Source organism: Cricetulus griseus, chromosome 4 (assembly GCF_003668045.3).
Source record: "Cricetulus griseus strain 17A/GY chromosome 4, alternate assembly CriGri-PICRH-1.0, whole genome shotgun sequence".
NCBI classification, from domain to species: domain Eukaryota; kingdom Metazoa; phylum Chordata; class Mammalia; order Rodentia; family Cricetidae; genus Cricetulus; species Cricetulus griseus.
Window position 1 is genome coordinate 162,798,992 of NC_048597.1, and position 26,806 is coordinate 162,825,797.

General features: G+C 41.8%; 1 protein-coding gene across 1 annotated transcript; it reads right to left on the bottom strand.

Annotated features, from left to right (window-relative positions):
• Positions 1-8,262: 8,262 nt before the first annotated feature.
• On the bottom strand, positions 8,263-26,093 carry Layn (layilin). The gene is given in 7 exon segments (NM_001246681.1): positions 8,263-9,104; positions 10,845-10,947; positions 12,015-12,098; positions 13,038-13,073; positions 16,892-17,049; positions 22,911-23,208; positions 25,899-26,093. Coding segments are annotated over 7 exon segments (1,125 nt in total). The 5' UTR covers positions 25,984-26,093; the 3' UTR covers positions 8,263-8,743.
• Between the last annotated feature and the right edge of the window lie 713 nt (positions 26,094-26,806).

Sequence of the window (26,806 nt, forward strand, 5' to 3'; positions counted from 1 at the left end):
CAGAGTTTCCAACAATTTTTGAAATGACCCCAAATATACTTCAGTCATTATGCACTAGATATTTATGTGAATGCCATTCTTAGCATTGGTGGCCACAAAATCACAATGTCAATCACCTGTAGAATGTTGAAGATGCTCTATATTCTACAGTTTCAAATGTCCTGTGCCAAAGTTTAATATTAATTGTGTAAAAGTTAACACGCAATTCATTAGTATACAATTTTGTTTTCATCTCCATTAAGTGGTAAAATTATATAAATGCCAAAGAAATGTTTTAAAACCAATTCTCTATAATTTATTGTCAGTAAAGGTTTGATTTCTATAGCTGTTTTCTATACTAACTACCTATGATTGTGTAGAGTAAAAGGGGTTGCAAGTGGGAAAGTCTAAGAAGCTCTGCTCTACCCAACATCCTGAACTCAATGATGCTGGACCCCTGCATTCCTGGCTTATTCATTCTCACAGCATGCTTTATTGCCTGTTACCTGGCTCCTTACTAGACTTTCACCACTGTAAGATTATATACTATGCTATGTATTCTACAATTCACATCTCCAGAGTAACTGTCATATATATAGAACAGATTTGTTGGTTCACTGAATAAATATATTAATACCATTTACTCTACAGCACCTATAGCTCTATAGTCAGACTTGGTCAGTGTATATCGCATGTCCTGGAAACATTCATTTTTTCAGCTTTTATTTTTTACGTATGGATGTTTTGTTTGCATGTATATCTATGCACTATGTTTGTGCAGATGTGGCAGAGGACAAAAGAAGACATCAGATCTCCTGAAACTAGAGTTCAGACAGTTGTGAGCTGCCATGTGCATGCTGAGAATTGAACAGGGGTCCTCTGGAAGAACAGACAGTGCTCTTAACCACTGAGCCATCTCTCCATCCCTCTTGGAAATTGTCCACATATAGGTTGATTTTTAACCTCTTTATTTCTGTGTCTTTTTCTCTGCTGCTATTTCATTCACTACCTATAGGCAAAAAGGACTGGGAACCTTGAGAAAAGTGGATATAGAGAAATATCTAAAGGACATTAGAAGAAGGGAGGCTCCAAGGAGTGTGTAGTATGTAACTGAATTTTGATTTATGATAGATTTGTCACATAAAGATATAGGGAAAGAGCATTCTTGGTCAAGGAAAGAAAAGGAGCAAAGTCAGCAATAGGCAAGTGTGTGTCAGAGCAGCAAGTCTTGAATATTATTAGGGAAAGTCGTGGTGATTCAGATGTGGCAACTGACAAATCATGTAAGCTGCTGGATACTGAGCTGGGCAGTGTCAGTCCAGGAAACAAGGAGAGAATCTCAAAAGAAATGATTATTTTTTAGAGTTGAGTAGGGAATTTGCAACTTATTTGGAAATAAGTGCTGTTAGGGTCTGTAGGCATTTTAGAGGAGGCAAAGGAAAAAGAAAGGCTTTAAAAGTAGAGTGAAGAAGGCTACACAAGTTTTTTGAAACCATTATCCTTGACTACAAAGATTAACAACAAGGAGAGCACCAGTCCAAGTTGAACAGAATTTGTTGGGCAGGTGTCTTCACAGAAATGTGGTAACCTTTGTGCAAGATTGTGGTATTCAGAGAGTCCTTGCCATAGTTCTTATGATAAGTAGGTGTACACTAGAGTCCTTTCTTCAAGGCTACCTGACTCTGTTTTACCAACATTGGACATAAATTATTTCATTTTTGATTATGGCAATTTTTACGTGGTTCTAGATTAGAAGGAAGATATTCAGACATTGGTCCATGTAGGAGATATACTGTAACCTTGAAAATGCTCATTGTGCACCTGTTACTAGAGAGACTGTAATGCAGAGGAGGCTGGGCTGGCTTATCTCATAGTCTCTTCTCAGTTTCTTTACTACAGCCTTGGTGACACCTGATTGTATATCTCCCTGTCCAGGAACAGAGCCTTAGAACTCGGGATGATAAAAACTCACTATTTTTGTGGGCACTTATTACTAGATTAAGCAAAAAGCACAAATAATGTGAATTTATTTGGAGGATGACACAAAGCAAATTCAGATTAATAATAAGTAGAAAAGAGCTGGTTCCAAGATGCTAAGAGCATATTGATGTTTACATGGCTTTGGAACCCCAAACAAGGCATTTTGAGAAAGTGCTGTTCTTGATCGAAAAGGGGAAAAGAAAAAGCAATCTCTTCTAAAAAGAAGACTTTCTTTTCTTGAAAAGAAAAAAAACCCAAGTCTTTTCAAAACATAAGCTTGCTTGTTGATTTTAGATCAGAGCGACTTTTTCTAAAATAACTCTTTACATCAGATCTCTCTGCCTACTTTGTAAAAATAATTATTATCCCATAGAAAGTGACTTTGCATGTTTCTTTGTATACAATAATGATTTTGTACATATCGAAAACACATTGACCTCTGCTAAGAGATTCTAGATGGACTGTTTTTAGTAGCAAAATAAGGAAATATACGATCGAAAGGGCAACTGGGAGAGTGGAAAATTAACCCTGTTGTACTTGCTTTTTCATTTTACATGAACACAAGCAGTGCAAAGCACTTCTCTGAGAGTTGTGGGGAGAGTACTGTGAGATAAATGAGTCACTTAGGGTGGCTCATAGAAACAGTGAATTCAAGGGCAAGTTTATCTGTGACTGTGAAAGATGCTATGATGAAGCAAGCATATATTAAGGGCTGTGGGCGACAAGTTGACTTACAGATCTGTATGGAAGCCTGGGAAGCTTGCACAGGCAGGTGGGAATTTGGAAGACTATTGGGTTTATGAAGAGTAGGTGCTATGTCAGGCTCCTCCCTTGTGCTACAATTGCCTCTTTGATGTACTTCAAAGACAGCATGTCATACACAATGACCTTTGCTTATTTATGGGTAGATTGTGAACACTTTGGGGCAGGGCCAGATTTATCTTTGTGTTTACAGGGTTGGAAACACAGAAGGTATTTAAGATATACATGCCGATGAAAAAATGGCAGGGGCATTGCATGAAAAAAATGCAAGTGATTTCCATTTGTGCTTCTGTAGAGGCAAAGTTGTATACATTTAAAAGAACAATGCCTTTCCAGTTGTATCCACATTAGGACACGACACACAGCCATCTGTGAGATGATTTATGGGACAGGCTACATAGCAAAAGCCCCTACTAGTTAAACAGTTGGTCCCTGATAAAGGTACTCTCTTCCTTGCAGCATTGTGAGGATTAGCTCTGGGAATCTGCATCTTCTTGTTCATCTTAGCTCAGCTCCTGGGAGAGAGCAGATGTTATGTAAAAACACTGATAAAATACCAGTGTTCAACTCCATGCCACTAATGATTACTTCCCACAAGGAGAAACTCATAGGAATTTCTGAACTTTCTACCTTACCCAGTGTGGAACTTGCCCCCAGCAAGAGGAAGGCCTGTGACTCTTTTCCCATTTTTGTTTTTAAAACTTTCCAGTGGAAACTTTTAAAAATAAATAGAAAAATGCCTCATTATGGCATTTTCATACATGTATTTCTTTATACTTTGTTCCTTTTCATCCCCCACTACCCTCTCTCCTCACTCTCTTGTTGGTCCCTTTCTTCTCCACAAATAGTCTCCCCTTATGCTGTCACATCCTATATATGGTATTACTCTCTCTTGCTCACTACTCCCCCCGTAAGAGCTCTTTCTCCCATCTTGGTTCATTTTCTACTTTTATGACGTACATACACTCACTGTAATGGAAACTTTCAAGTACATAAAAGCCAAGAGATTAATACAGTGAACCTCCATGTATCTGTTATTTTCTGAAATTGTCACCAGTCTTCTAGTCTTGTTTCACTGCTCTTCCTGTCATTGCTCTTGCTAGCATGTTTTAAAAAGAAATGTCAGAAATGAATAATTTTACCATATACATCTTTAAAATGTTTAAAATGTAAAAGGTAAGTAAATAATAGTAAGTGTGTGTGTGTGTGTGTGTGTGTGTGTGTGTGTGTGCACAAGTGATATGTGTGTATATGTCCACATACCATGACTCATACATAGAGGCCAAAAGACAACTTAGTGGAGTTAATTCTCTCCTTCCACCTTCACATGGCTCCTAGGGATCAAGCAACTCAGGTTGCAATGCTTGTGTAGCAACTGCCTTTACCTTTTGGGCAATCTCAGCAGCCCTAGATATATCTCTAACCAGTAAGACCTTTTCTTTAAACCAAACCAAACAACAAAAATTAAAACATTACCCCACCATAACTTTTTTTTTTTCGAGACAGTGTTTCTCTGTGTAGCTTTGGAGCCTATCCTGGCACTCGCTCTGGAGACCAGGCTGGCCTCGAACTCACAGAGATCCCCTGCCTCTGCCTCTCCAGTGCTGGGATTAAAGGTGTGTGCCACCAACGCCCGGCTCCCACCATAACTTTTAACAGTAGCACAAATATTTGTCATTCTATGTTCAACTTGTTTTGAGATGTCTTTTTTTTCTGACAAATTGATTCAAGTAAAGACTTAAACAAGGACAACACACTAATGATTCCATTTATTTAAAATTTTAATCAGGGGCCAATGTGTTCTTATGTTATTTCTCTTTCTCTTTCTCTTCTCTAAGCCAAGGGTGGTGTCTGTCTTGGAGACATGTGGCATCAAGCTAGGTGAGGCTACCCTGAGAGGTAACATTGCCTAATGTTCTGTCTGTATCATGAACACAGAGCAGGCAGCTCCACACAGCTGCCGACAACGTGGCAGCCTAAGCAACAGGGGTGGACCCCTCTCTCTGCAGGAAGGAGGATTTGGGGTGACTTGCAGTGGCACCTATTTCAGCATAAACTATTCCTCTTCCTAAGCATTTCCTTGGGTGTTAAGGATAGGTTGATGCAGCAAGGAGTTGTGTGGTGTAGGTAGGGTAAAATGTTTAGGACAGTTAAGAAAAAAACTGTATTGTCTTGTGCAAATAGAGAAAAGGTGTACAGGGATGATACTGACTATTGTTTAATGAGCTCTTATCATGTGCTATATTAGTGGCTTAGTCTGCCAGAAGCAAATATCACGGCTTGGGTGGATTGAGCAAAAGAAATCTATTTTTTTCCTCACAATTTTAGAAGTTCAGATCAAGGCAGTGGCAGGTTTGCCTTCTGATGGTTGTGAAAGGCATACTTGTCCACAACTCTCACCTGGTTTCTGGTGATTTGCTGGCAATCTTTGGTATTCCTTAGCTTGTAGAAGCATCACTTTGTTCTGCCTTCATCTTCAAGCCAGAGCTTGAAGTTGAATGTCTTCTTCTATTGATTTCCACCTTGTTTTTTGAGTCAAGGTCTCTGGCTGAGCCTGGAGCTGGATCAGCTAGTCTGGCTGGTCAGTGAGCCCTTGGGATCACCCTGATAGGGAACATTGGTAGGCCCTGCTTTTTATGTGGGTGCTTGTGATCTGAAATCAGGCCCTCATAGTTATACAGCAAGTACTTTATAAGCTGAATAATCCTCAGACCCTATTATCCTCATTTTGGAGATGGAAAAACGGAGTCTTCAATAATGAAGCAGTTTGTTTAAGATGGCACAACCAGTAAGTGGCAGAAGGAAGACTGGGAGCTTAGAACCTAATGCCAGAGCCCATGTTCTTAAGAACTTTGTTTTACTGTGTTACTTCTCCTTTTATCCTTATCCAACCCCCTTCTTACTTTAGATGTAGGAATTTGACACAAACTGGAGATTAGAATTGGGCAAAATTTCTGTGGCATCTCAATACTGCCACCTAGTGGTATAAAATTAAAGCTGCCCCCACTTTTCTGGCAAAGTCCTTAGTATATTGTGCTTTTCCTACTACTATTGTCAAGCAGTTATAAATTCTCTCTGGACTTGTGAGGATAGAGATTACCAGCAGGGTACTAAATTTAACTTCTTAAGGTAGATTAATTTTTCTGATCAGAATTTGTAAGTGCTAGAAAATCTTCAAGTACCTATTCAAGTGATTATTATTCGTCTAATAATTCCATTTTTCTAGGAAACTTTATAACTGCCCTTATATATATTTTGGGAAACTTGTTTCTCCTAATGTCCTTGAGCTGATAAGTCATTCTGGTCACCTTTTCTATTGTTCAAACTCAGGACTCAATGATAATTTAAGATTACTTAGCAATTAGTAACCATTTACTGGTCTTTGGCAGAAAGAAATAAAGGTCTCTACAGAATAGGGTATTTCCCCACAACCTCCTGTTTGTATCTGTCTTTGCCATTATGCATGTTATTATTACTAGTTAATAAGGCTGTCATATACTCAATAAGTTAGGAAAAATGACATTTTGAAATAAAATAATTTTAGAGTTGAAGGACACCTTAACAACAACAACAAAATTATTCTAGATCACACGACTTTGAATTTCCAAAGAGGAAAGACAAGGAGCCTTGGAGGAAAGGAGTCTCTGAATTGGCTTTTACAGGGTGACCGAAGGTGGTTCATCCCAGCTCCCTGCTGCCTTTAAGGGCAAGACAAAGATCTGTGAGATGGGCCATAACCTGGGGCTGGGTTCTGATGATGGTGTTGTCAGAAAATCGTTTGTTTTTGTCTTGGATCAAAGGCTGCTAGATGCTCTCAGTCATAGCATGTGTACTGAGCTCAGATGCATGGGTGGCATAGAGTAAGTAATATAATCAATAATGTTGTATTGATGTTTGTAAATCGTTTTTCCTTAAATGATTCTAACAAGAGAAGAGAGAGCAAGTACAGTGCACAGAGCATTCCTCCTCCCAAAGTACTTAAGAGAAAGTTGTCAACCTGATGATCCATTGTCCTCTATTGCTTTAATGTGTGTTTTCTACAAAGACATTCCCACTATCAGAAGAACATGTCCTCAATGCAGTGTAAAAATCAGGAAATTAGTACTAACACATTATTACCATTTAATCGTCAGACTTCATCCAAGTTTGTTTCCATATTTTCCTTTACAGGAAAAAAAAAGGGGGGGGGATCCATTTCAGAATCAAGTAGTGCCTTTAGCTTTCATCTTTTACTGCCCTCTAACTGCAGCTACCCCTATCTTGCTTTCACTTTCATTATCAAATTTGCAGTCCAGTTACTTTGTAGATTGTCTATTAACTTCTTTTTGTGTAAGGCTTCCTTATGATCAGCTTATATGCTTTGACTAAAACAGCACAAGTGTGATGCCATGTTCCTCTCACTGAACCACAATATGAGGCCTCTAATCTCAGTACACTTCAATATTGATAAGTAGTCACTTTGATCAATTGACTGAGGCGGTGTTTGCCTGTTGTGTCACTTTTGTAATTAATGATCCTTTTGTGGATGAGGCACTTGAAATCATGTAAATATTCCACCCCTCATCAAAATTTTAATTAATTTATTTTTGCATCAGCATACATCCATGTTTTTCTGTTTTAAAATCAACAAGAGTGTTAACAGTTAATGATTTTGATACTCAATTTATCCCACGTTACCAAAGGTGTTCCATTGTAAGTTGAATTTTGTAATCTGCCGATTTCTAATCATTCTTGCTTGGTGTTTGTGTAAAGTTTCCCAAATGACCACTCTCATTCCCAATCAAATATAAAAATTTTAACAGTAGCATGACTTATCAGCATACATATACAATGTGTACTGATAAGCCAGGGCAATAAAAATCCTCATATTCTTATCATGACTCTGTGTTTGCTGCCCTTAAGCTCCTTTCCTGTAGTTATTCATAAATATGTAATAGGCCATTGTTGTGCAGGCCACCACTATTCCTGTGGAATAACAGATTTGTGAATTCTACCTGTGTTTGGGTACCCATTATTTTACTTTTCATTACTCAAGTAACTCATATTTTTTTCTGTCTGTCCTGGAGTCATCCTATTTCACAAAGCCCTGGCTCACTTTAGTGGAGAATATACGCGTATCTGTATGTATACGAAATATGGAAAGCCCCAAAGTGACACCACTGTTTTCTATTTGCATCAAACATGGTAGGATCTATTCCAGTTTTCCCCCTTCTGATGCCTGTGACTGCCTTCTCTGATATAGAGAAGCCTGCCTCTTCTTATCTTTAGTATGTCTACCTCTTTCACCAGTCTTTCTGCCTACACAGTCAATCGCTAATGCTGCTGCCACCCATCCCCAGAACAACACATACTGTCTGAGCCAGGAGAACAAGGAGCCCTGAAGCAAACACAGACTTCATTTTTACTTTTGAAAGTATTTCCAAGTTGGGTTTTTCCAAGTTTAGATGTTGGGAGAATGGAAAAAAAAAAAGGTCCCCTGAGGCCGCATGCAGAGGAAAGACTGTAGACACACACTGACTAACATTCTGCTTCCTGCTTTTTATTGGATTTTATTTGGGCTAGGGGAAGATATGGGAATTGTTGCTGGGCAGGCCAGCCTGGGGCTTCCATACATAGCCTTTGAGAAGATTCCAGAGTTTATGTCTTTCTATGATTGCACGTGCTGCTGTAGAGAGCAAGGAGCCTAGGAGGCGGGCTTTCCAAACTCCTTGGTGACACCTTTATCCTGACCATTGGAAGCATCAGCCCTTGAACATCAGTTGCAGCACACTGGCTGACAGTTATCGAGGGTCTGCTGTATGGCAGCCCCTAGGCAAGGTGCCTTCTCACAAGGCTGAGCTGGGTGAGGCTCTGGGATAAGGGATACATCCAGAACTTGGGGACCCAGTAGGAACTTGTGGAGATTCTGTGCTCACCTTAAGAACTGGTCTGAGCATCTTCATAAACTTTCTGAACATTTTCCTTGTGAGAAATAGGAGGCTTTTGCTTTTGTTTTCTCATTTTTGCCAGTTTTTCATATGTCTTAGTAATATATTTCATTTTCCACCCATCCACTCTCCTTGCTCCTCCCCATTCTGTCAGGGGAGAACTCATAAATGTCATTGGTCACAAATCCACTCTCCATACTTGCCAGAGTCACAAACCCACTTTCTGAAGGGTTCACAGCCATGTTGTCATAGTCACAAGATATATCATCAGGAGGGGCTTCACTAGAACACACCCGAAATGAGATGTTCTTCAGGTCTGGGCGGGGCTCAGTTAAATCAGCTTCGCTTTGTTTTCTGATGACATTGTAAACATCTAGGTTGGGGCTGTTTTCTTGGTGAGGAGTGGGCCAAATGGTGTGTTGCTCCTTTGTGGTAGGATCTGGCTGCTCTTGTTTTCTAGAAGAAGAGAACCAGGCTGAGTATTTGAGCCCAGGGTACTGAGATTATATATCCCTTCAATACTGTTACTATTGAAGTGGAGGAAGTGAACCAGCTCTACTGCTCCACTGCCTACACTTATAGGTTTTGCAGGTCAGGTAGGAGTCGGCCCAGGAAAGCGTTATGGTCATAGTGCTCTTACATCTGCCATTTACTATCACTAGCTTGGGTTCCAGGACTCCCTTGAGAATGTGGGGCCAGAAAGCAATAGGAGATACTAAAAACTAAATACAAAAACCTCATTTCTAAGTAAAGTTAGCTATTTCTATTTCTATTCTATTTTTATCCTACCATTAAAAGCTTAGACAACAAGAGTAGGATTAATAATGTCACTGACTCTATCACCAACAGAAGTCATGTTCCCATATCGTATCAGTTATTATAGTTGTTTTGAAATATTTTATGTTCACCTCTACTTCAAAATTATAATTATACCTACCATTAAGAGTCATTAATAAAGAAACAATTCATCTTGGGAAATATTTTTGCTAAACTATGTAATGGTATGATTGCTTCCTTTTTCTACCAATGCATTTTATTTGATACACTTAAAATATTGTTCAAGAGACTAGGAATAGCTCAATGTAACTTGTCTGGCATGTGGAAAGCCCTGGGCTGATCCTAAGGACTGTTTAAAAAAATGAAGAAAGGGAGGAAGGAAAAAAGAAAAAAGGGAAAGCAGGACAGAGACATAAAGATGGAGAGAAGGAGGGAGGGAAGGAAGATGGGAAGGATGGGGAGTGGAGATTGAAAATGGTTTTGGAAGAGAGCTGCAGCTCCCCATGCCCAACAAAGTGTTAAGTACATTTAAGAACCAACTGCAGTGTAAGCCATTGGAAAAATGTATTTGTAGTTTTTAAAACTTAATTCTATGGCTAATACTTTTGAGTGTTTGTAATATGCTTGTTATGTGTGTATTCATTGTTTTAGTACCATAATAATCCTTTAAGGGGATTATTAAATGAAGTAGGTTCTGCATTGGACTTTTACAAATTTATTTCAAATTGCTCATCGCAGTGAGTCAAACTTAAGTTGGACCTAGATTTTCCTTCAGTAAAAGTGAGAATGCTAGCCCTCTTGTATGTATACTATGATGATAGGGAACAAAAGTGTAACTGAGGACAGTTGAATGTACCTAAAATACATGAGCACATGATCCAGATTACATACACAGGCTGCCTTTGCTACCTGGCATAGCCGCTTTGCAACAACATACTTTTGAAATCAAAAGAAAAGTCAATTAAAAAGAATTTGGCTGATTCATTCTGAATGGACTGGCTTTGTGTCAGAAATGCTCTGAACACACAATTTTCGTGTGGTTCATTAGTCATTCCTTACTCAACAAACATTTTTGGCATGAGGATCTACATTTAGGAGAGCACTTTGCTGGGTGATACATGGGTGCACAGGAAGTGAATAACACTGTTTTACCTTTCACAATGCTTAAAAATCTTCCACACACTGAGAAAATAAAGTGCATAGGACCACTAACTTAATTACAACTTAGCACAAATGCTCAGCTGAATGCTACTTGTTTGGTGTGGACCTTGAGTCCTGAGTCAGCCAGAGTTTACTCTCAGTTCTACAGTGGTCCTTCTTTTGGAGTTTCCATGGCTTTTAATGATACCAACTGTGTAGCCTCCAAATCTCAAAGACTGCAGAGGGAGCAGAGGTTTTCATGATGAAGGTTCTACTTGCCTTCTTCTACAGATCCAAACCCAACATGCAGCTGAAGTGACCACTAGTAAGAGGAACAGGGGAATGCTGGGGATTAGGATGTAGGCAAGATTCAAAGCAGCCTCTGAAAAAGAAAAAAGCATACATTATCCCTGGTGGTCCTCCCACCTCTGTATGTTTCCTTTCAAACCAGGCTTTAAAAAACATAATCAATAGAGTAGTCCAAGCAGCACATCTAGGAAATAGATAAATAGATGCAGTTACCCAGTTAGCAGAGTCCCTAGTTTCAACAAATGAGCATTTTCTAAATGACCCATTAATCTAAGTGATACTGTAGACAAGTTTAAATTTTGGAGTCTTGCAAATATTGGAAAATTATGTTTGATATTTTTTCCAGAGTAAAATAATCCTCCTTTTTCATGTACTTTTTAGTAAAAACACGCTTGGTGGGGGCAGTGTGGATGTCGTTGCCTCCTAGGACAGCCAGGATCATACCAGGCACCATGTATAAGCTTCAAAGGCATGCTTACTGTGGCCCACTTCCTCCAGCTAGAAGTTTCCAGAATCTTTCATATAGCACTACCACCTGGGTACCAAACATTCACTACATGAGCATTCAGAAGACATTTCACAGTGAAACCGTAACAAAGAGGTTGATAGTCCTGATTCTACTGGGAGGTTCCATCTGAAACCCTTCCAGACCTTTCTCTGGATGTCCTGTTATTTGGATCCTGTATAATAAGATGTACAGACACTGCATTCCTAAATTCTGTGAATTCTAGTTAATTACAGAACCTGACAGAGCTCATGGGCACTCCTGAAAGCGTAGCCAGTTGAACATCATCAGTTCAGGTGGTCTGAGGACTGTGAGACTTGTGATTGATGTCTGTCTGATGAGAGAGGTGTGGAATGTGTCTTTAATCTGTGTGTGTGGGATCTGCATAGATCCCCAGTGTCAGAAATGAATTGCAGTCAAACATTACATTTTACTTCATGAAGCTGATCATGCTGTCAGCTAGGTATGAAAAATACTAAATGGTTAAACTGAAGCACAGAGAAATTTTCTTTAAAGTTAAGTTGTCCAGTAACAAAACCTCACTTTTTAAAGAGCTGTGTGAAGAAGAAAGTAGGAAGTATAACCATAGGTAATTTCTAGCCAAAGGACTGCCAGTATCTATTTTTCCCAAGTACCTCTGCTTTCTTTGAATGTTTCTTTGGTGTCTTCTTTCTGTGTTTCTTCTGGAAGTACTGGTGTTGGTGGCTCAGTTGCTTCACCTGAGAGAGATACACACGGACTTGAGAACTTGAAGAAAGGTGCTACAGTCCAGGCATGCTCTAAGGTCCTTCCACATGTAGAGTGGTGTTCAAGGAAACAGCAGTGATTTGACCAATGCCATTGATAAACACAGTAAAATTTGAATTTGTTGCACTAGGATTTTCTTCATTGTGTGTAAATGTGTATGTGTTCTGTGTTCATGTGTATGTGTGTGCAAAAATGTGTATCTGTGTATTTTGTGTTAATGTATACAGGGTAGAGGTTGACACTAGGTATCTTCCAACTGCTGTTCTCCCCATCTTGAGTTTTGAGACATTGTCTCTCTGAATATGGAGTTTGCAGATTCAGGTAGCTTGGCTGACATGTAAACCCTGACTCTGCCTCTCCAGTGATGGGATCAGAGGTGCATATCACCGTGCCAAGCTTTTAGACATGGATTCTGGAGTTCTAACCCAGGTCTTCATGTTTGCACAGGGAGCACTTTACCCACTGAGCTGTCTCCACAGACATGTCTTCATATTTTTGGTGAGACATTTGCCATTATAAGGCACCAAAAAGCCAACAAGCAATATAACGGACTAAAGTACATAGGAAGAAGTACAATGACTCACTGCTAGAACCATAAATAATCAGTTGGGCTCTTGTCTTACTTCATTAGATTAAATTTCTCCCTTTATATCAATAATAATAATAAGCATCCAAAATGGAATTTTCAAATTATTACTTTCCAGTTTTGATCAACATAGATAACAGTGGGCAGAGAATGAGAATGATGAGCTATTTGCCACAGTCAGATGTGACAGATATCTGCCCATATTGTCTGGGTAAATACCAGTGGTCTTCCTCCTGCATAATCTGCTCTAAAGTCATGATTTTAAAACTGTGAAGGGGACTGTGAAATGGCCCAAATTAACCCAAATCTCATATGACAGACTTACCTCCAGGCCTTATAGAAGGTGTTGTACTTGGCTTCTCTGTAGCAGAAAGAAGCAAAAACAAAAACAATGCTTACATTTTCCTTAATCTGAATAAAATCACCTGAGTGTGGCATCCAATTCCAATAAACTCCACTTATTGTTACCTTATTAATTATTGTTATCAGATACCAGAAGTAGGTTGTTGAAGTCAAAGAGTTACTTGCACATGAATATAGCCTTCCTTCAGTTTTACTTCAGCGTTTTTAAAACGTATTTAAGAACTCGAATATTAGACTTTCCAAATGCACACAAAATAGTATACTGAGCTCCTGTGTGTTGTCATACAACCTCCACCTTGTCATCGAGGAGCTGCTTGAGCTTCAACATCCATCCCTACTCCCCCACTGCAGTTCCTGGCTGAAATTGTCTTAAAGTGTCCCAAGATCTGTTATCAGCTCATACTGAGGACAGTTCAGAAAGCAACAAACACTTGGTCTTCAGGAAGTGGAAGTGGCTGAGGGACTGCCCAGTTTCAAGGCAGAGACTGGTGATTATCCTTGAGAGACTTAAAGCATTTCTAAGAGCTTCTAAGTTACACAGATGACATATGGCAAATGATTTTGCTGTTGGCTGACCTGGTACTAGCAGGAGTCTCTTTATGTTAATCAGATGCCTGGGATTCATAGGATCCTGAAGGTTTTAGAGATCATAGTTATCAGTCCCAGATACCAGGAATTTCATTCAGAAAGGGAAGAAATGCTTAATCCTCCTCCTCCTCTTCTTCTTTTTTCCACATGATCATATTCTCAAATCTAGTTTTAGACATGATCACTCACTCACTCACTCACACAGTCCCTTCCCAGTGTGTCAGAATATTAGTAGGGTGGTGTGCCATCCTGTGGGAACCACAGAATTTATCCTGAGTTCATTAAGTGGCTGGAAATGTATGTTTCTAGACTTCATGACAACCATGAAGTGAAAGGGGCAAACAAGTAAGTAGGCATATAAATACTCTGTGTGAGGCAGTCTGCTCCTTTGAGGCTTTCAACAGGTTTTAAGATTGTTGTTTTGAAATAATTTCATATTTATAAAATTTTTTACAAGACTGTACAAAGAATCTGAACATACCTTTCATAATTATTTTGCCATCTTACCTACTTAAATATTATTTGTATCTGTAAACACATACATACATGCACACACATAACTTTATTTCAGAGAGTAAGTTGCTGACATGACATGGTACCCCTTTACTCCTAATGGCTTTGATCTTAAAAATAGAGTGCATTATCTTACATAAACATGGTATAATGATCACAACCAGGGACTCAACATTGATAAGATATTGTTATTTAATCTACAGGCCTTATTCACACTCTGGCAACTGACACAATTATGCCACTTATAGAACATCATTATCATCACTATCATCACCATCCTCTTGGACTAGGATGCAATCCAGAGCAACTTGTTGCATCGAATTATTAGGAGAGGAGGTAGTATTTAACCTGAAGCTCAAAGGGTGAGAATGAGTTGACTGGGAAAGGAAGAAATGTTTTAGGTAAAGAATATAGCAGATAAGAACTTTCAAGGGACTTCACTGAGTGCAAAAGTATTGGAATAGGACAAGGAGAAGAGTTGAGAGTGCTGAGAGGTGAGGTTGAAAACTGAGGCCAGAGTCTTTTCATGAGGATGTTTTCCCTGCATGGTAAACTGAATGAATTTGTCTTGTGGGAATGTGGCGTCATGAAGGCCAGTTAGTTCTTCTCCATGTGCCTATCTCCCTCTATAAGATCCCATTTATATGTCCTGGGAGGCTGATCTCCATGGACTATTTCACTGGGGCATCCCTGTCTGTTGGTGTCTTATTGATCTTAGCCAATGGGAAGCAAAGGCAGGGGCAGGCAGAGGTCATGGCATACATTCCTCATGCTCACTTTCCTGTCAGTGTGGTTCGTCAGCGGCTGGATTCTGTGGTTTTGGCTTCTGTTGGGAGGGTCTGAGCTCTAATTTGTTCCTTTAGGTTTAGGTTTAGGGGTGGTAGAGCTTCCTATTGTAGATAATCCATAGACACTTTATCATATACTCTTGGCCTACATCTCTGCAAATAGCCTTTTATTACATTCGCTTTATTAAACCCTTAGGGTGTGCTATATTTTTTTATGCAAGAACTCAGTCATACTAATTCAGGCAATGATAAAGTGATAGGTAATTTATTCCTTTTAAAAGGTACCAGGTTAAAAAATATAAAAAGGGTATTAAAGCAAATCTCAAAATCTCTCATTAAGAAAACTGAGAAGTTTTTATGAGGGCCCAATGATGATGGTGTACCAGAAACCAGAGGCCTTGAACCAGACTAATGACTCATTGCAGTTAACATTTTGCAGGTGAGGCTGATCAGACAAAAAGGATATACGTCGTGGCACGTCACATAACACTAGGATAAATGAAGAGGTATTGGAAAGATGGAGGAGTGAGGTGGGTTTTTTGTTTGTTTTTAATTAATTTTGGGGGGCATACTGAAGAAGTAAGGAGAGGATATGAAGGGACTGGGAGATGATCAGGATTGAGGTACATGATGTGCAATTTCCAAAGAATCAATAAGGAATTATGTTTTAAAAAATACAAACATTTCAACCATAAAGTTAATGGAATCTAATAAACAAAAGTGATGGAAAATGGAAAGTCCATGAGTAACCAGTGCTTTCTTTCACTGCTCTGAGAAGGTGGCTTGCTAAGCCAGTCCAGGTCTCTGCAGCCTTTCTCAACCTGAGGCATCTGTGAATGGCAAGAAAAGACAGGGCCTGGGCCAGGTGTTGGTGGCACACGGCTTTAATGCCAGCACTCGGGAAGCAGAGGCAGGTGGATCTCTGTGAGTTCGAGACCAGCCTGGTCTACAAGAGCTAGTTCCAGGACAGCCTCCAAAGCCACAGAGAAACCCTGTCTCGAAAAACCAAAGAGAGAGGGGGGGGCTGGAGAAGAGTTCATCTGAGGCTAGAATGGGTGAGGACAAACATCTTTCAACACAAAATTGTCACCAAAGTATAATGTAGTTCAAACAGCTAAAAATGGCAGTAGTATTTAGTCCCAAATTATAATAGATATGACTAACAAGTCATTCTACTCCTGTTGGGAAGGGCTGTGGAACTGGGACCAAGCAGTTGGCTTCAGGGAAGTGAGAAATTTCAGGGACACGTCAAGAATGGGTTTAAGTCTAATTCTAAGTCAATTTTAATAAAGGAGTCTAGGAACTCAGCAGAGTGAGACTGTGGGCTTGTTGTCAGTTCCAACTCTTTGCAGATCTGGGAGCAAATGCAAGCTGAATTTGCAAGGCAAATATAAAGGTGGTGGGTGGTTGGGGACTTTTAAACTTCTTCATCAAAGTGCCCGCTGTCTAAGACTGCCAGTGAAGTTGGGGCACTTTGTCACTTGCCTTTTCTGGTCATCAGTTTGTTTCCTTAAATTCCAGGAAATAATCTCATGTGGCTGCTACAGGACTTGCAGAAGTAGCATCAGCTTATTCCAGGCTCCCACAGCCAACCACACATGGAATGAGTGAGTTTGTGCCTGTTCACGACAGAGGCCTTTATTGGATGTTCACATAAGTCTTACTTTTTTATCATAAAGTAAGTTAGGTCCTTTCCTTTCTCAACTCATCTTTTGCACCTGATAGCCTCTCCTTTGCTAGAACTATTTCTCAGTGAGGAAGTGTCATCACATTTCCAATTACAAGAATTCTCAAAGTTTAATGTTGCTGGCATTTTTATAAAGCTTTCTCGGTGAGCACAGAATAAGACCTTGGTACCAGCAGCTGTTTTTGAAATGCGGGAAGCGGTTGGGAATTTAGCCATATAACTGGGGAAAAGTTTTGTTACCGTCAGCATATTTGCAAATGAAATTGTTCTTCATGTTGCACCGGTCGTCATTCCACTGGAACATGTATGAGCCCCCGATGCCAGGTGGTGCCGATGGCTGATGGTACATCACCACGCAGACCTCACTGCCACAAGAAGGCTCATCCACATACCAGTTCCTGAAGGAAAAGGATGGACAATGGAGACAACTGGAGAAACACACCCACATCTCTTTATTTTCATATTCTGCTCCAGAACATGATACAGAGAGAAGGGGAAATTGAAGCCCTGCCAACAAGAGACACACGCTGTTGATCCAGTGTGGCTGTCACAGTCAATCATTTGACATTTGCCACAACCTCTTTGCAGGAAGGAATATATAATGTTCTTATGTCTGCAAAATAATTATGAGAAATAGCAGCTAGGACAGGGCTAGTCTGGAAGATCTTTTTCTTTTTTCTTTTTTTAATTTAAATTAGAAACAAGTTTGTTTTACATGTCAATCTCAGTTCCCTCTCCCTCCCCTCCTCCCCTGCCCCCACGGACCCCCATCCCTTCCCCTTTCTGCTCTCCAGGGAAGGTGAGGCCTTCCATGGGGATCTTAAATGTCTGTCTTATCATTTGGAGCAGGGCCTAGGTCCTCCCCCATGTGTCTAGTCTGGAAGATCTTAATGCTTGTCTTCTTGTTGGCTTTGTGCTAGTTGGGCTTGGTTTATATCTTTTCAGAGATCATATATGCTGAGGAGAGACATGGCATCTCTCTCTCAAAGCTCTCCCTGCTACCATCATGCTACTTTCCAATAGCTACCTCTGCCGCACCAGCCCCAGATGATGGATGAGAAGTTGAAGAGTCTGAAGGAGATATCCCAAAATATAGAGGCTGCCAAAGTAGGAGAGGGGTTGGAGAAGGGGACAGGAGGCCATCTTGGTCTTTGTTAGTTTTCAAATCATTTGCACAGGATCAGGGAAATAAGCCCTCTTGCCTGCCTCCACTCTGTGGTATCTTCCTTTTGCTTCTTTAGCTCCTTGAAAGGGTTCATAGTTGATTTTGCTTTACCATCCAGTAGTTCCTGGAACTGAGTGGTGCTACCACCTTGTTGCATATGTGAGAACCAGGAGCCCACTGAGTAGAAGTTTGCAAGCACTTACCCCATCTGTCAATTGAGGGCTGGGCTTTGTAGTCTGCCCGAGTACCTGATCTGCTTCTGTCTGGGGCTAGGATCGAGCTCCGACTCTCAGACTATTTTTCTAGACACTGCTGCTCTGCCCATGTCTTCTCAAGCCTTTCTTCAGGAGAGTCGGCTAAGAGGCATGTCTTCTGGTAACACCACGACATGACTCTACTTTAGTCCTGTGTTGCAGTCTGCCCAAAGGAAGGTCCTTTGTTGCACCTACCATGTTGAAAGAGTTTCTTGAACAACAGATGAATTTATGATAAAACTCTGGATATGATTGATGCCTGGGGGAGTCTTGGTGGAGACTAGGCTTTGTGTATCTTTAGCTAGTTCCAACCCAACTGGCTCTCCCCATAGCTTTATGGGGTTATGTTACTTCATCTCAGAGAGGGAGAGAGAGAGGGAAGGAGAGGGGAGGAGAGAGATATATTGATTTATTCCTGAAATAATAATTTTGGACTTGAGCCAGTTTTCAAACTCATAATTCACAGATAAATGGAGAGGCCAGATGCCTAGGAAGAAAATCCTGCAATGCTGTGGCAATTGTCTATGATAAGAATTTCCTCTATTCTTTCTTCAGGAGGACCTTTGACTATTTAACCAAATAACCATACACTTGGGAAGGGGGTATGTCTAAATATTAGTAGAATTGTTAAACATAGGATATAAATGGGCATTGATGTCATCAAAGCCCCACATCAGAGTGGGAGCATATTGGGGCAAGGTATTTAATCAGTCAGCTCATAGTTCATAGTGGGGCCTAACCAGTAGTCATTGGCCCAGTTCCAAATTTACACACACACACACACACACACACACACACACACACACACACACACACACACACAATGTGTGTGTGCACGCAATCTCTTGTGAGACAAGGTCTAGTGTAGCCCTTCCAGGTGGACCTTGAGCCAACTGAGGCCAAACATGAACCTGATCTCCTAGCTTCTACTTCTGGAGTAGGAAGGATCATATCATATCCATCAACTATTCTATTTTTAGGGGTTGCTGGGGATGGAACCCAGGACCTCTGAATAGGCCTATTTAGTAGCTGATGTAGTTCCACATTGGTTCCTTAGCCTATCATAGTTTATAACTCAAGCATAAACCTCGGAGACTGCATTCTTCTCACCACAGCATCTTATCTAGAGGTAGATGGCAGGAAGCAGTGTTACCTTAAAGACCTGATAATGCAGAGTGGCATCTCTCATCATTCCTCTGTTTAGTTCACTTGTCTCATTCCTGTGAAACCCAGGCAGATCCTAAAGGATTCTACAAGAGGAGCACACACTCAACCCTACAGAACTCCAACTGTGGCTGCTGATCTGTATGTGATATCTTTGTTGAGAAGTATGCAGATCTGGTGAACCCATTCAAGAGACCCTGGAACAGTTTATATTCATTGGGAGTGGACTCCAGTATACACTTATGGTATTGTCTTATTTTGATTTTTTTCTCAACCCAGTTATAATACCTGGATTTCCTAAAATTGTGAAGAAAATCATACTGGACCATTATACTGCTGACCACTGTGCTAATTGCACCAGATGAGCAAGGAAAATAAAAGGATAGTATATTGGAGACATTAGTAAGACTCATGTATTCCAGAAGGTTGGAGAAAAACTCAATGAATATTCAGGACCTATCACTTCATTGGAATGTACAGATGTCTTGTGATCTGGAGAATGCCAGAACATCCCTTTCAAATTAAATGACAAAGTACTATATCATACTATAATTTAAAGGAAGCATAGCACTTGGCAGGTCTCTTTGTGTTGCAGGGGTTTCCTATTTCTCACCTGAGAGTACTACTGTAGCCTGTATGACCGATGGTCAGTTTTGAGCAGGATTTAGAGTGGAAAGGGACTCTTAAGGAAGGTGTAGGCTCAGGCATTTCTCACAATTGTGCCAGAGCTCCTTCCTAGGCTCACACCCCTGTGTGTGGAAGAGACCCATGGGACTAGTTGATACAGTCAGCTCAATCTTGGTTCTAAGTGAAATCAAACAAGCTAAAATGACTACAAGCTTTACCACAGCTGCTCTAAGAGGTGGCCTTGCAAGCCAGTGGTAAGGGAACAGCCTCCCATTGGCTAGAGCTTTAGTTAGTATACCTCATTAACCACTTTATATGGAAGTAGAAGTTTCTGGAGGTTAAAACATGGACCTTGGGGGAAATGAAGATGCACAGCCAATTAGAAATAATATCCAAGAAAAATGATGAAGACTGGAGACAATGACATCTTGGATAGATTGAAGTGAACAGAGATAAACAAGTGAGCATGAGGTCTGGGAATTTTTTTGTCATGTGATAAGCTCACCAGGGAGTATCTTCTACAGAACTGACACTAAACAATGAGGGAGACAAAAATGAGTGAGCCAAATGATGCCAACTGGCTATTCTCAGTCACACCCATAGTAACTTAACTCAATAAATAAATAATAACCATAGAGGCTCTGCATGGCCTCAACACTTTGGATTGCATACAGCAAGACTGATCTGGCTGTGACTACCAACAAATATCCAGCCTTTCAGCAATAGAGACCAATATTAAGACTGATGCCAACTCCAGCCTGAGAAGTTCAAGTGACCCCAGAGAGGGTCTGTCAATGCCAGTACATCAGCCATTGAAACCACCAGAAGGTGGGGATGATGAGAAGACGATAGTATAGCACTGGTAATTAAGGAGATCAACATGATATTTGGTGGTAAATCAGCTACATCGGACCCTGCCAGGGACAGTTACTCATTTTGGTAGGAATAGATATGATCTGGGCATTGAGTTTGCTTTTTCTGCCTCAGGGTTTTAGTCAGATCCACTATCCAAAGGTGTAACTAGTATTTTGTCTATCAAAATATGATCTGAAATAAGTCTCATCAGGCAAAAGACTTATTTTGTAGCAAAGAAAGTATGAGACTAGGCCCCTGATCATGGGAATTCCTTGTCAGATTACATATGACTCCATCCCACAGCTGTCAGCTCAACTCATGGAAGAGCTGTAGAAAATATGCCTGAAACATCAGCCTTAAGGTAACTGAATTTTTTTGGGGGGGGAAATCATTCTCCAAGTATCAGTGTCTACTTTAAAGTAACAAGTTCCATAACCCTGTATCTCTAAGAATAGAATATAGAGGTCTGAAATCAAGGGATAAGAGCAGCAGCTCTTCCACTGGATACCATCTTCACTTGTGGCATTTGAACTTCTCATTTCTGCAATGCTATGCTCTGGGAGTTTGCAGGAACTTAGTTCTCAGAGAGGAACACTTCTGTTAGGAGACATAGCAAGAGTCTAACCAAGCCACAAACCATGGTTACCACTGGGCACTTGGGATATCTATGTTCAGAGATGAGTAGACAAGAAGAGATGTGAGTATCTAGGCAGGAGGCTATTTACTCTGTAAGAAGGAGGTGGTTTGCTGCTGCTGTATGGTATTGGTAGGAAGAGCCTTCCAGGTTATGTACTTGGGAATATCTTCATGCTTACATCGTACTTTTGAAAGTCAATGGGAAAGCATATTAACTCCAGGCTGAGAAGTGTAAGTTGACTCTTGCACTTCAGAGATGATGGTCTGGTTATGCTACTGAGTCAGTCATTGAAACCAGAAGAAGGGGTAGGGTATGCTATGGGTCAGTAAAGGTGGGATGTCAGCAAGTGTCAGCTGTGGCTCTAAGATCATCTTGAATGATGAGAAATATACTTCCTGCTCTGAGCCTTCTCTTTCAAAATTTCTTCCAGAAAGAGAAGGCTGTAAGAATCTCAGAAGTGTTTCTTCTACAACTTATATGAAGATCAGATCTTATAAGTGTAATCAGTAGAGAGTGAGAGCTGGGATGGTGCCTTAATGTAACAGATAAACTATCTTAAACTAATATTTATCTATTTTGTATGTGTGAGTGTTTTTACTGACTGCATGTCTGTGCACCATGTCTGTGCATAAAGTGCCTGCATAGTCCAGAAGAGGGAGGAAAACCCCCTGGATCTGGAGTTATAGACAGTTGTGAGCTGCCATGTGGGTGCTGGGAACTAAACCTGGGTCTGCTGCAAGAGCAGCCAGTGTTCTTAACTACTGAGGTATCTCTCCAGCCCAGACAAAAGCATAATCTTTATGCTTTTGAGTGATAGTGACTACATGTTTTTTCATATAACTGTCTAGTAAATTCAGTTTTCATCATTGTGAGCTCTCTGCTTAGGTCTTTTGTCTTTTAGGCCTTTGCATTTTATCATCTATGTATTTCAATCGTCTTACAACTCTTTACCATATAAAGATTAACTCTTTGCTATATTGTTCTCCCCTTTCCTATGTTTATCTTGTAATGTTGATATTTTTGAAACATTGTCCATGTCCCTGTGTTTTCTAGGAAGAGATGATGTCAGTGTCATGGTGCATGGTGGGATGTGTGTACTCATCAGTATCTTGATGCTGTGATTTTAGGAATTTCTTACAAACTATAATTTTCTTGAAGTCTCCACCTTTGGCCAGTCGATAGAGTAAGATATTGGCTCTGAATTTCTGTCCTTATCATGATTCCCTGTGATTTGGAGTCCTATTCTGGCCCCAGCTTTATGTACCTTCAGTTTCTCAACACAGTCTTAGCTCCAAGGGCCAGAGTCCAGAACCATAGACGCCAAGCATGGCATGCTATTGAAAAGTGCTTCTGGGCTTCATTCACCCACCTGAACAGGGCACTTTGGGCCCAAGTGAAGGCTGAGTTCTCTCCATCTTTGCCATACTGCTCTGATCAGTAGCTGTTCTGTTGTTATCGACAGACCTTCTCATGAATCTGACTGACACTGTGGGTCCTGCTTGTCTCTTTTCTGAGCTATAGCAAGGGAATCAGCTGCTATGGAATACTCACACTTACCTAAATTGTGATGTGCTCCCATCTGTCCAAGCATAAAGGTCCTGGCAGGCTGTGTTGTTGACCTGCTTCACCTCCAGCCTCCTGAGGCCAATCCAGAAATCACCATCAGATGCCAAGAGGTTTTCAATGAATTTTTCTATCAGTCTCTGCTCATCTTCTGTTTCAATACTGACGAGCTGTCCCCCATCCCTCCTGCAGGCTTCTTTGGCTTCCTCAAAGTTCAGTCTTTGAAAAGCATCATGGAAGTAAATGACTTTATAGCAAGGCCTCCGAGTCCCTCCCCGGCAGACCAGCTGCCCTAGAGAAAAAAGAAGACAACCTGTTTCAGTGTCCCAAGAAAGTATACCGGCGCAGATGTGCTTAGTGACATCTGAATGAAGCTGTCTTTGCGACAGGAATCCTGACGGTTCATCTGTGGATTATTATCACTCGGCCTTTCTAGAGAAAATTAGTACTGTTTACAGCACAAAGTAATGGTGATTTTTAAACTCTGATGCCTGTATTATATAGGGGAATCCATGTTTTTTGTTGCAGTGCAGATTGCTGAAGATGTTTCTGTATTTTAAAGAGAATAGGTAAATATTTATGGCTTCACTTAATGCATACAAATAAGACAGTCTTGCCCTTAGGGAATCCTGGGGAATTAAGAGGGGCTTAGAATAACTGTTGCTGCTAAGTGATTCCTTCAGTACACAGGAGCATTGTAAAGTCAGCCATGGATTCCTCTATCTTGAAGTTCCCTGTCTGTGCAGTGGGACTAATTTTTTTGCTCAGTCTCTGGTATGAGCAGAAGCTAAGAGCATCCATGGGTTTTTCCACTACTGATAATCAGATCTCTGACCTAAAGACAATAGCTAGAGTTTACGAACTTTTCCCATGTCCCATTAGCTATGGTAAAGGTTTTTTTTTTTTAATAAAAGATTATTCTCCTTTAGTACTCAAGACTGTCTTCTAATGTCAAGACCATTTATGCCCCACTTCATGCATGGGAAAACTGAAGCTCAGAGAAATTGATTTGTCATACAGCTATCAGCAGCACTGTCAGAGTCAGGATCCATATATGATTATAAAGTCATACCAGAATCACTGAATTGCATTGATGGTTCCCCACTCTCTGATAGGCTCAGGTTGCACTGGGAGCCCATGTCTTGTTTTATTGACATTCTCAGGACTGAAGACAGTTTCAGAAAAATGGATGAGACTCCACTGAGCAGCAAGCAGCAAACAGTTCACCAGCACAGGCTGCCTTAGCTTGTGTCTGGATGACTGAAGTCTTGCTGCAGCTGAAACCTAGCCCAGTCAGCCCTTTGTTCAGCCTGATGTGCTAGGCATCCAGAATACAGAAATGCCAGTTGCTAACCCACAGGAGCCCACAGCTTGACTCTTGAGTTAAGTGTACAAAATAAAAGCCAAGTTTCAACAAGGAGACTAGTCCCTTGCAATAAAAGAGCCAAACTGTAGGCTTCAGGTATGAATTGCTGCCATGGAGTAAGGCATAAATGATTTTCATTTTTGAGTCTCTTGCCAGACCTTCTGGAGTGTTACAACTTCCCCAGTATGTATTTCAGCTCTGCAGGGAGCCAGGCAATGTACATTATTTCCAATAATTGTCCAGCATGCAGGCCAAAAGACGATGGACTGTGAAGAAGCAATACAAGATTCTCCCCCAAACTCCACACTTAGATAAATTCTCATGACCAAGGAGCTGGGAGTGTCCTGTACCTCTTTCTTCCCTTTAGAAGAAGCTGTCACTGCTAGATAAAAGGTCTCTAACAGGACAGGTTCCTCCAGAGGATGAGGAGTGCTCAGAAACTGGGCTTGCTGCTGAGGACCAAGGAGGTGTCCAGAGAAAAGGAAAAGGCCTGCAGCAGAGGAAGGCAAAGGGGTCCTGGCCTCTCCCAGCCTGGCACTAGCACAACAGAAACTGGAGTTGCCTTTACCAGTAGTCCCACCTTTCCAGGACAGACTGCCAAGAGAAAGCTTAACACCTTGATAAAGCTTCCTGTATGGTCCAGGATGGCTGCACACATCCCGTGCATGCTAGTGAGTGCCAGGGAGCACCAGAGCTGGAAGGCAGCCCAGGACCCATCTGGTTCCCCTGCCTTCAGGAAGTGTCTTTCTTTTCTGGTTTGCAGGAAGGGGAAGAGCAGGCAGGAGGTCTCCCATCGCCACCAAGTGAGGAGCCATGCAGCCCTAGCCCTCGCTGCTCTTCTACAGGAGCAGAACCACACCCCATTCTGAAACCAAAGTTAGATTCCCTAAATCAGACCTACAAGCTGGGATACAGTGGAAATTCCCATTTTCCTCTGTCCTTCTTTGGCCAAAGGGGACCTGATAGAAAAGATATAGATATTCTCCTCTAGACATGCAGACTGAGGTAGAAGTCAGAGTAATGTACCTCCTTTGGGGTCCAAGTCCAAGGCTGCAGTAACAAGGAAGGAAGTAGAGTCATTCTTGGAGCCTGGCAGGGCTGGTCCGGTTCTAACTAGGCTGCTTTCCCAATGTCCAAGCGCTCCCATTTCAGGCCAGCCACCCTTCCCTCAGAGGAGAGCAAGAGTAACAGGTAGGCTTCCCACAGCCCTGCAGATCCAGAATTCACTACCTCTGCTAGAAGGATCCAGGGACTATACTGCGAAGCAGTGCTCAAGGATGCAGGCAGAGGGGCACTCACTGGAGCAAGTTTGCCCACTGCCCCACCCAGGCTACGTCCTCCCACTCACCCCTTGGTAATCCCTGGGCGAGAACGTACTTCTAGTGTTGCAGGGTACCCAGGGCTGCCCCAGAAACTGGAGCTAGTTACACATTTGCTCCCTGGAAGCAGAAAACTCAAAAGGGAAGATTGGGTCCCGGGGTGGATCTAGGGATCGTTGACCCCCTCAGAGAAGGGGTAGAGTGGCCTTGAAGACAGTCCTCAACAACTGGGGTGTACTGGGGGCATCAACACCAGGCGCTTGGGCACCAGCCCTCTCCCCAGGGGCGCATACTCACCGCTCAGCAGGCGACCCTTCGAACTCCGTGGTTCTGACAGCAGCACCGCCAGCAACACGGCCTGCAACGCTGGTCCCGGCTGCATTGCTGGACTCCAGTGCGTCCCAACACCCCGGGACTAAGGCAGAGAAGTGGGCAAACAGGCGGCTGTGTTCGGGCAACTGCCACCGAGGCAGCCGCATCTCTTAAGGACACACAGAGCCCGCACTGGGAGGAGTCCGGGAGGGCGCAGAGTCTGTTAGTTGATTGCCCCTCCGCCTCCTGGGACGTCACTGCGGGGAAGGCAGCCCCTTTTGCTGGCCCGCCCCCCGAGGGCCTGATCTGGTGCTCTGCGCTCCAGGCTCCAGAAAGTGCTTGTTTAGAGGAGGGAGCCGGCAGCTGACAGGGCCAGCTCTCCGGAGAGAGCCACCCAGGGAGATCCTGGGTTTGCCTAAGAGAGAGAGTGAAATCCCACTAGGGAGTCTCTGAACTCCCAGGAAGAGGGTACAATATCTTCAAATAGTATAACCTCTCACCCTTATCACTATTCCCAGTTCTTACCAAGTGGGCCAAAGTGGCAAGACCCCTACTCACATCTCAGTAAGCTTCAGACCCAGGCTGCACCCAAGAAAAGACAACATGAGGGGAATGGATTCTCAGGCAGGTGGTGTGTCTACTGCCTAGGAGTGCTTCAGACTGAGGAGCTTCCACAAAATGAGGTAGAGCAGGAGTTCCTAAGAGGCCTCCACCAGAAGCTAGTGTTCCACATCTCAGCCAGAAAGCCATCTGCTTTGTGCAGGACACATTGGCAGGTGGGAGTGGTTTGGTGGACAGAAAGATGACTCTCCTAGGAAAGAATGATCCTACCCCCCATTAAAGCTTCCATAACCAATGTAGCCTAAGTGTACGCTCCCCTTAAAACTCCCACA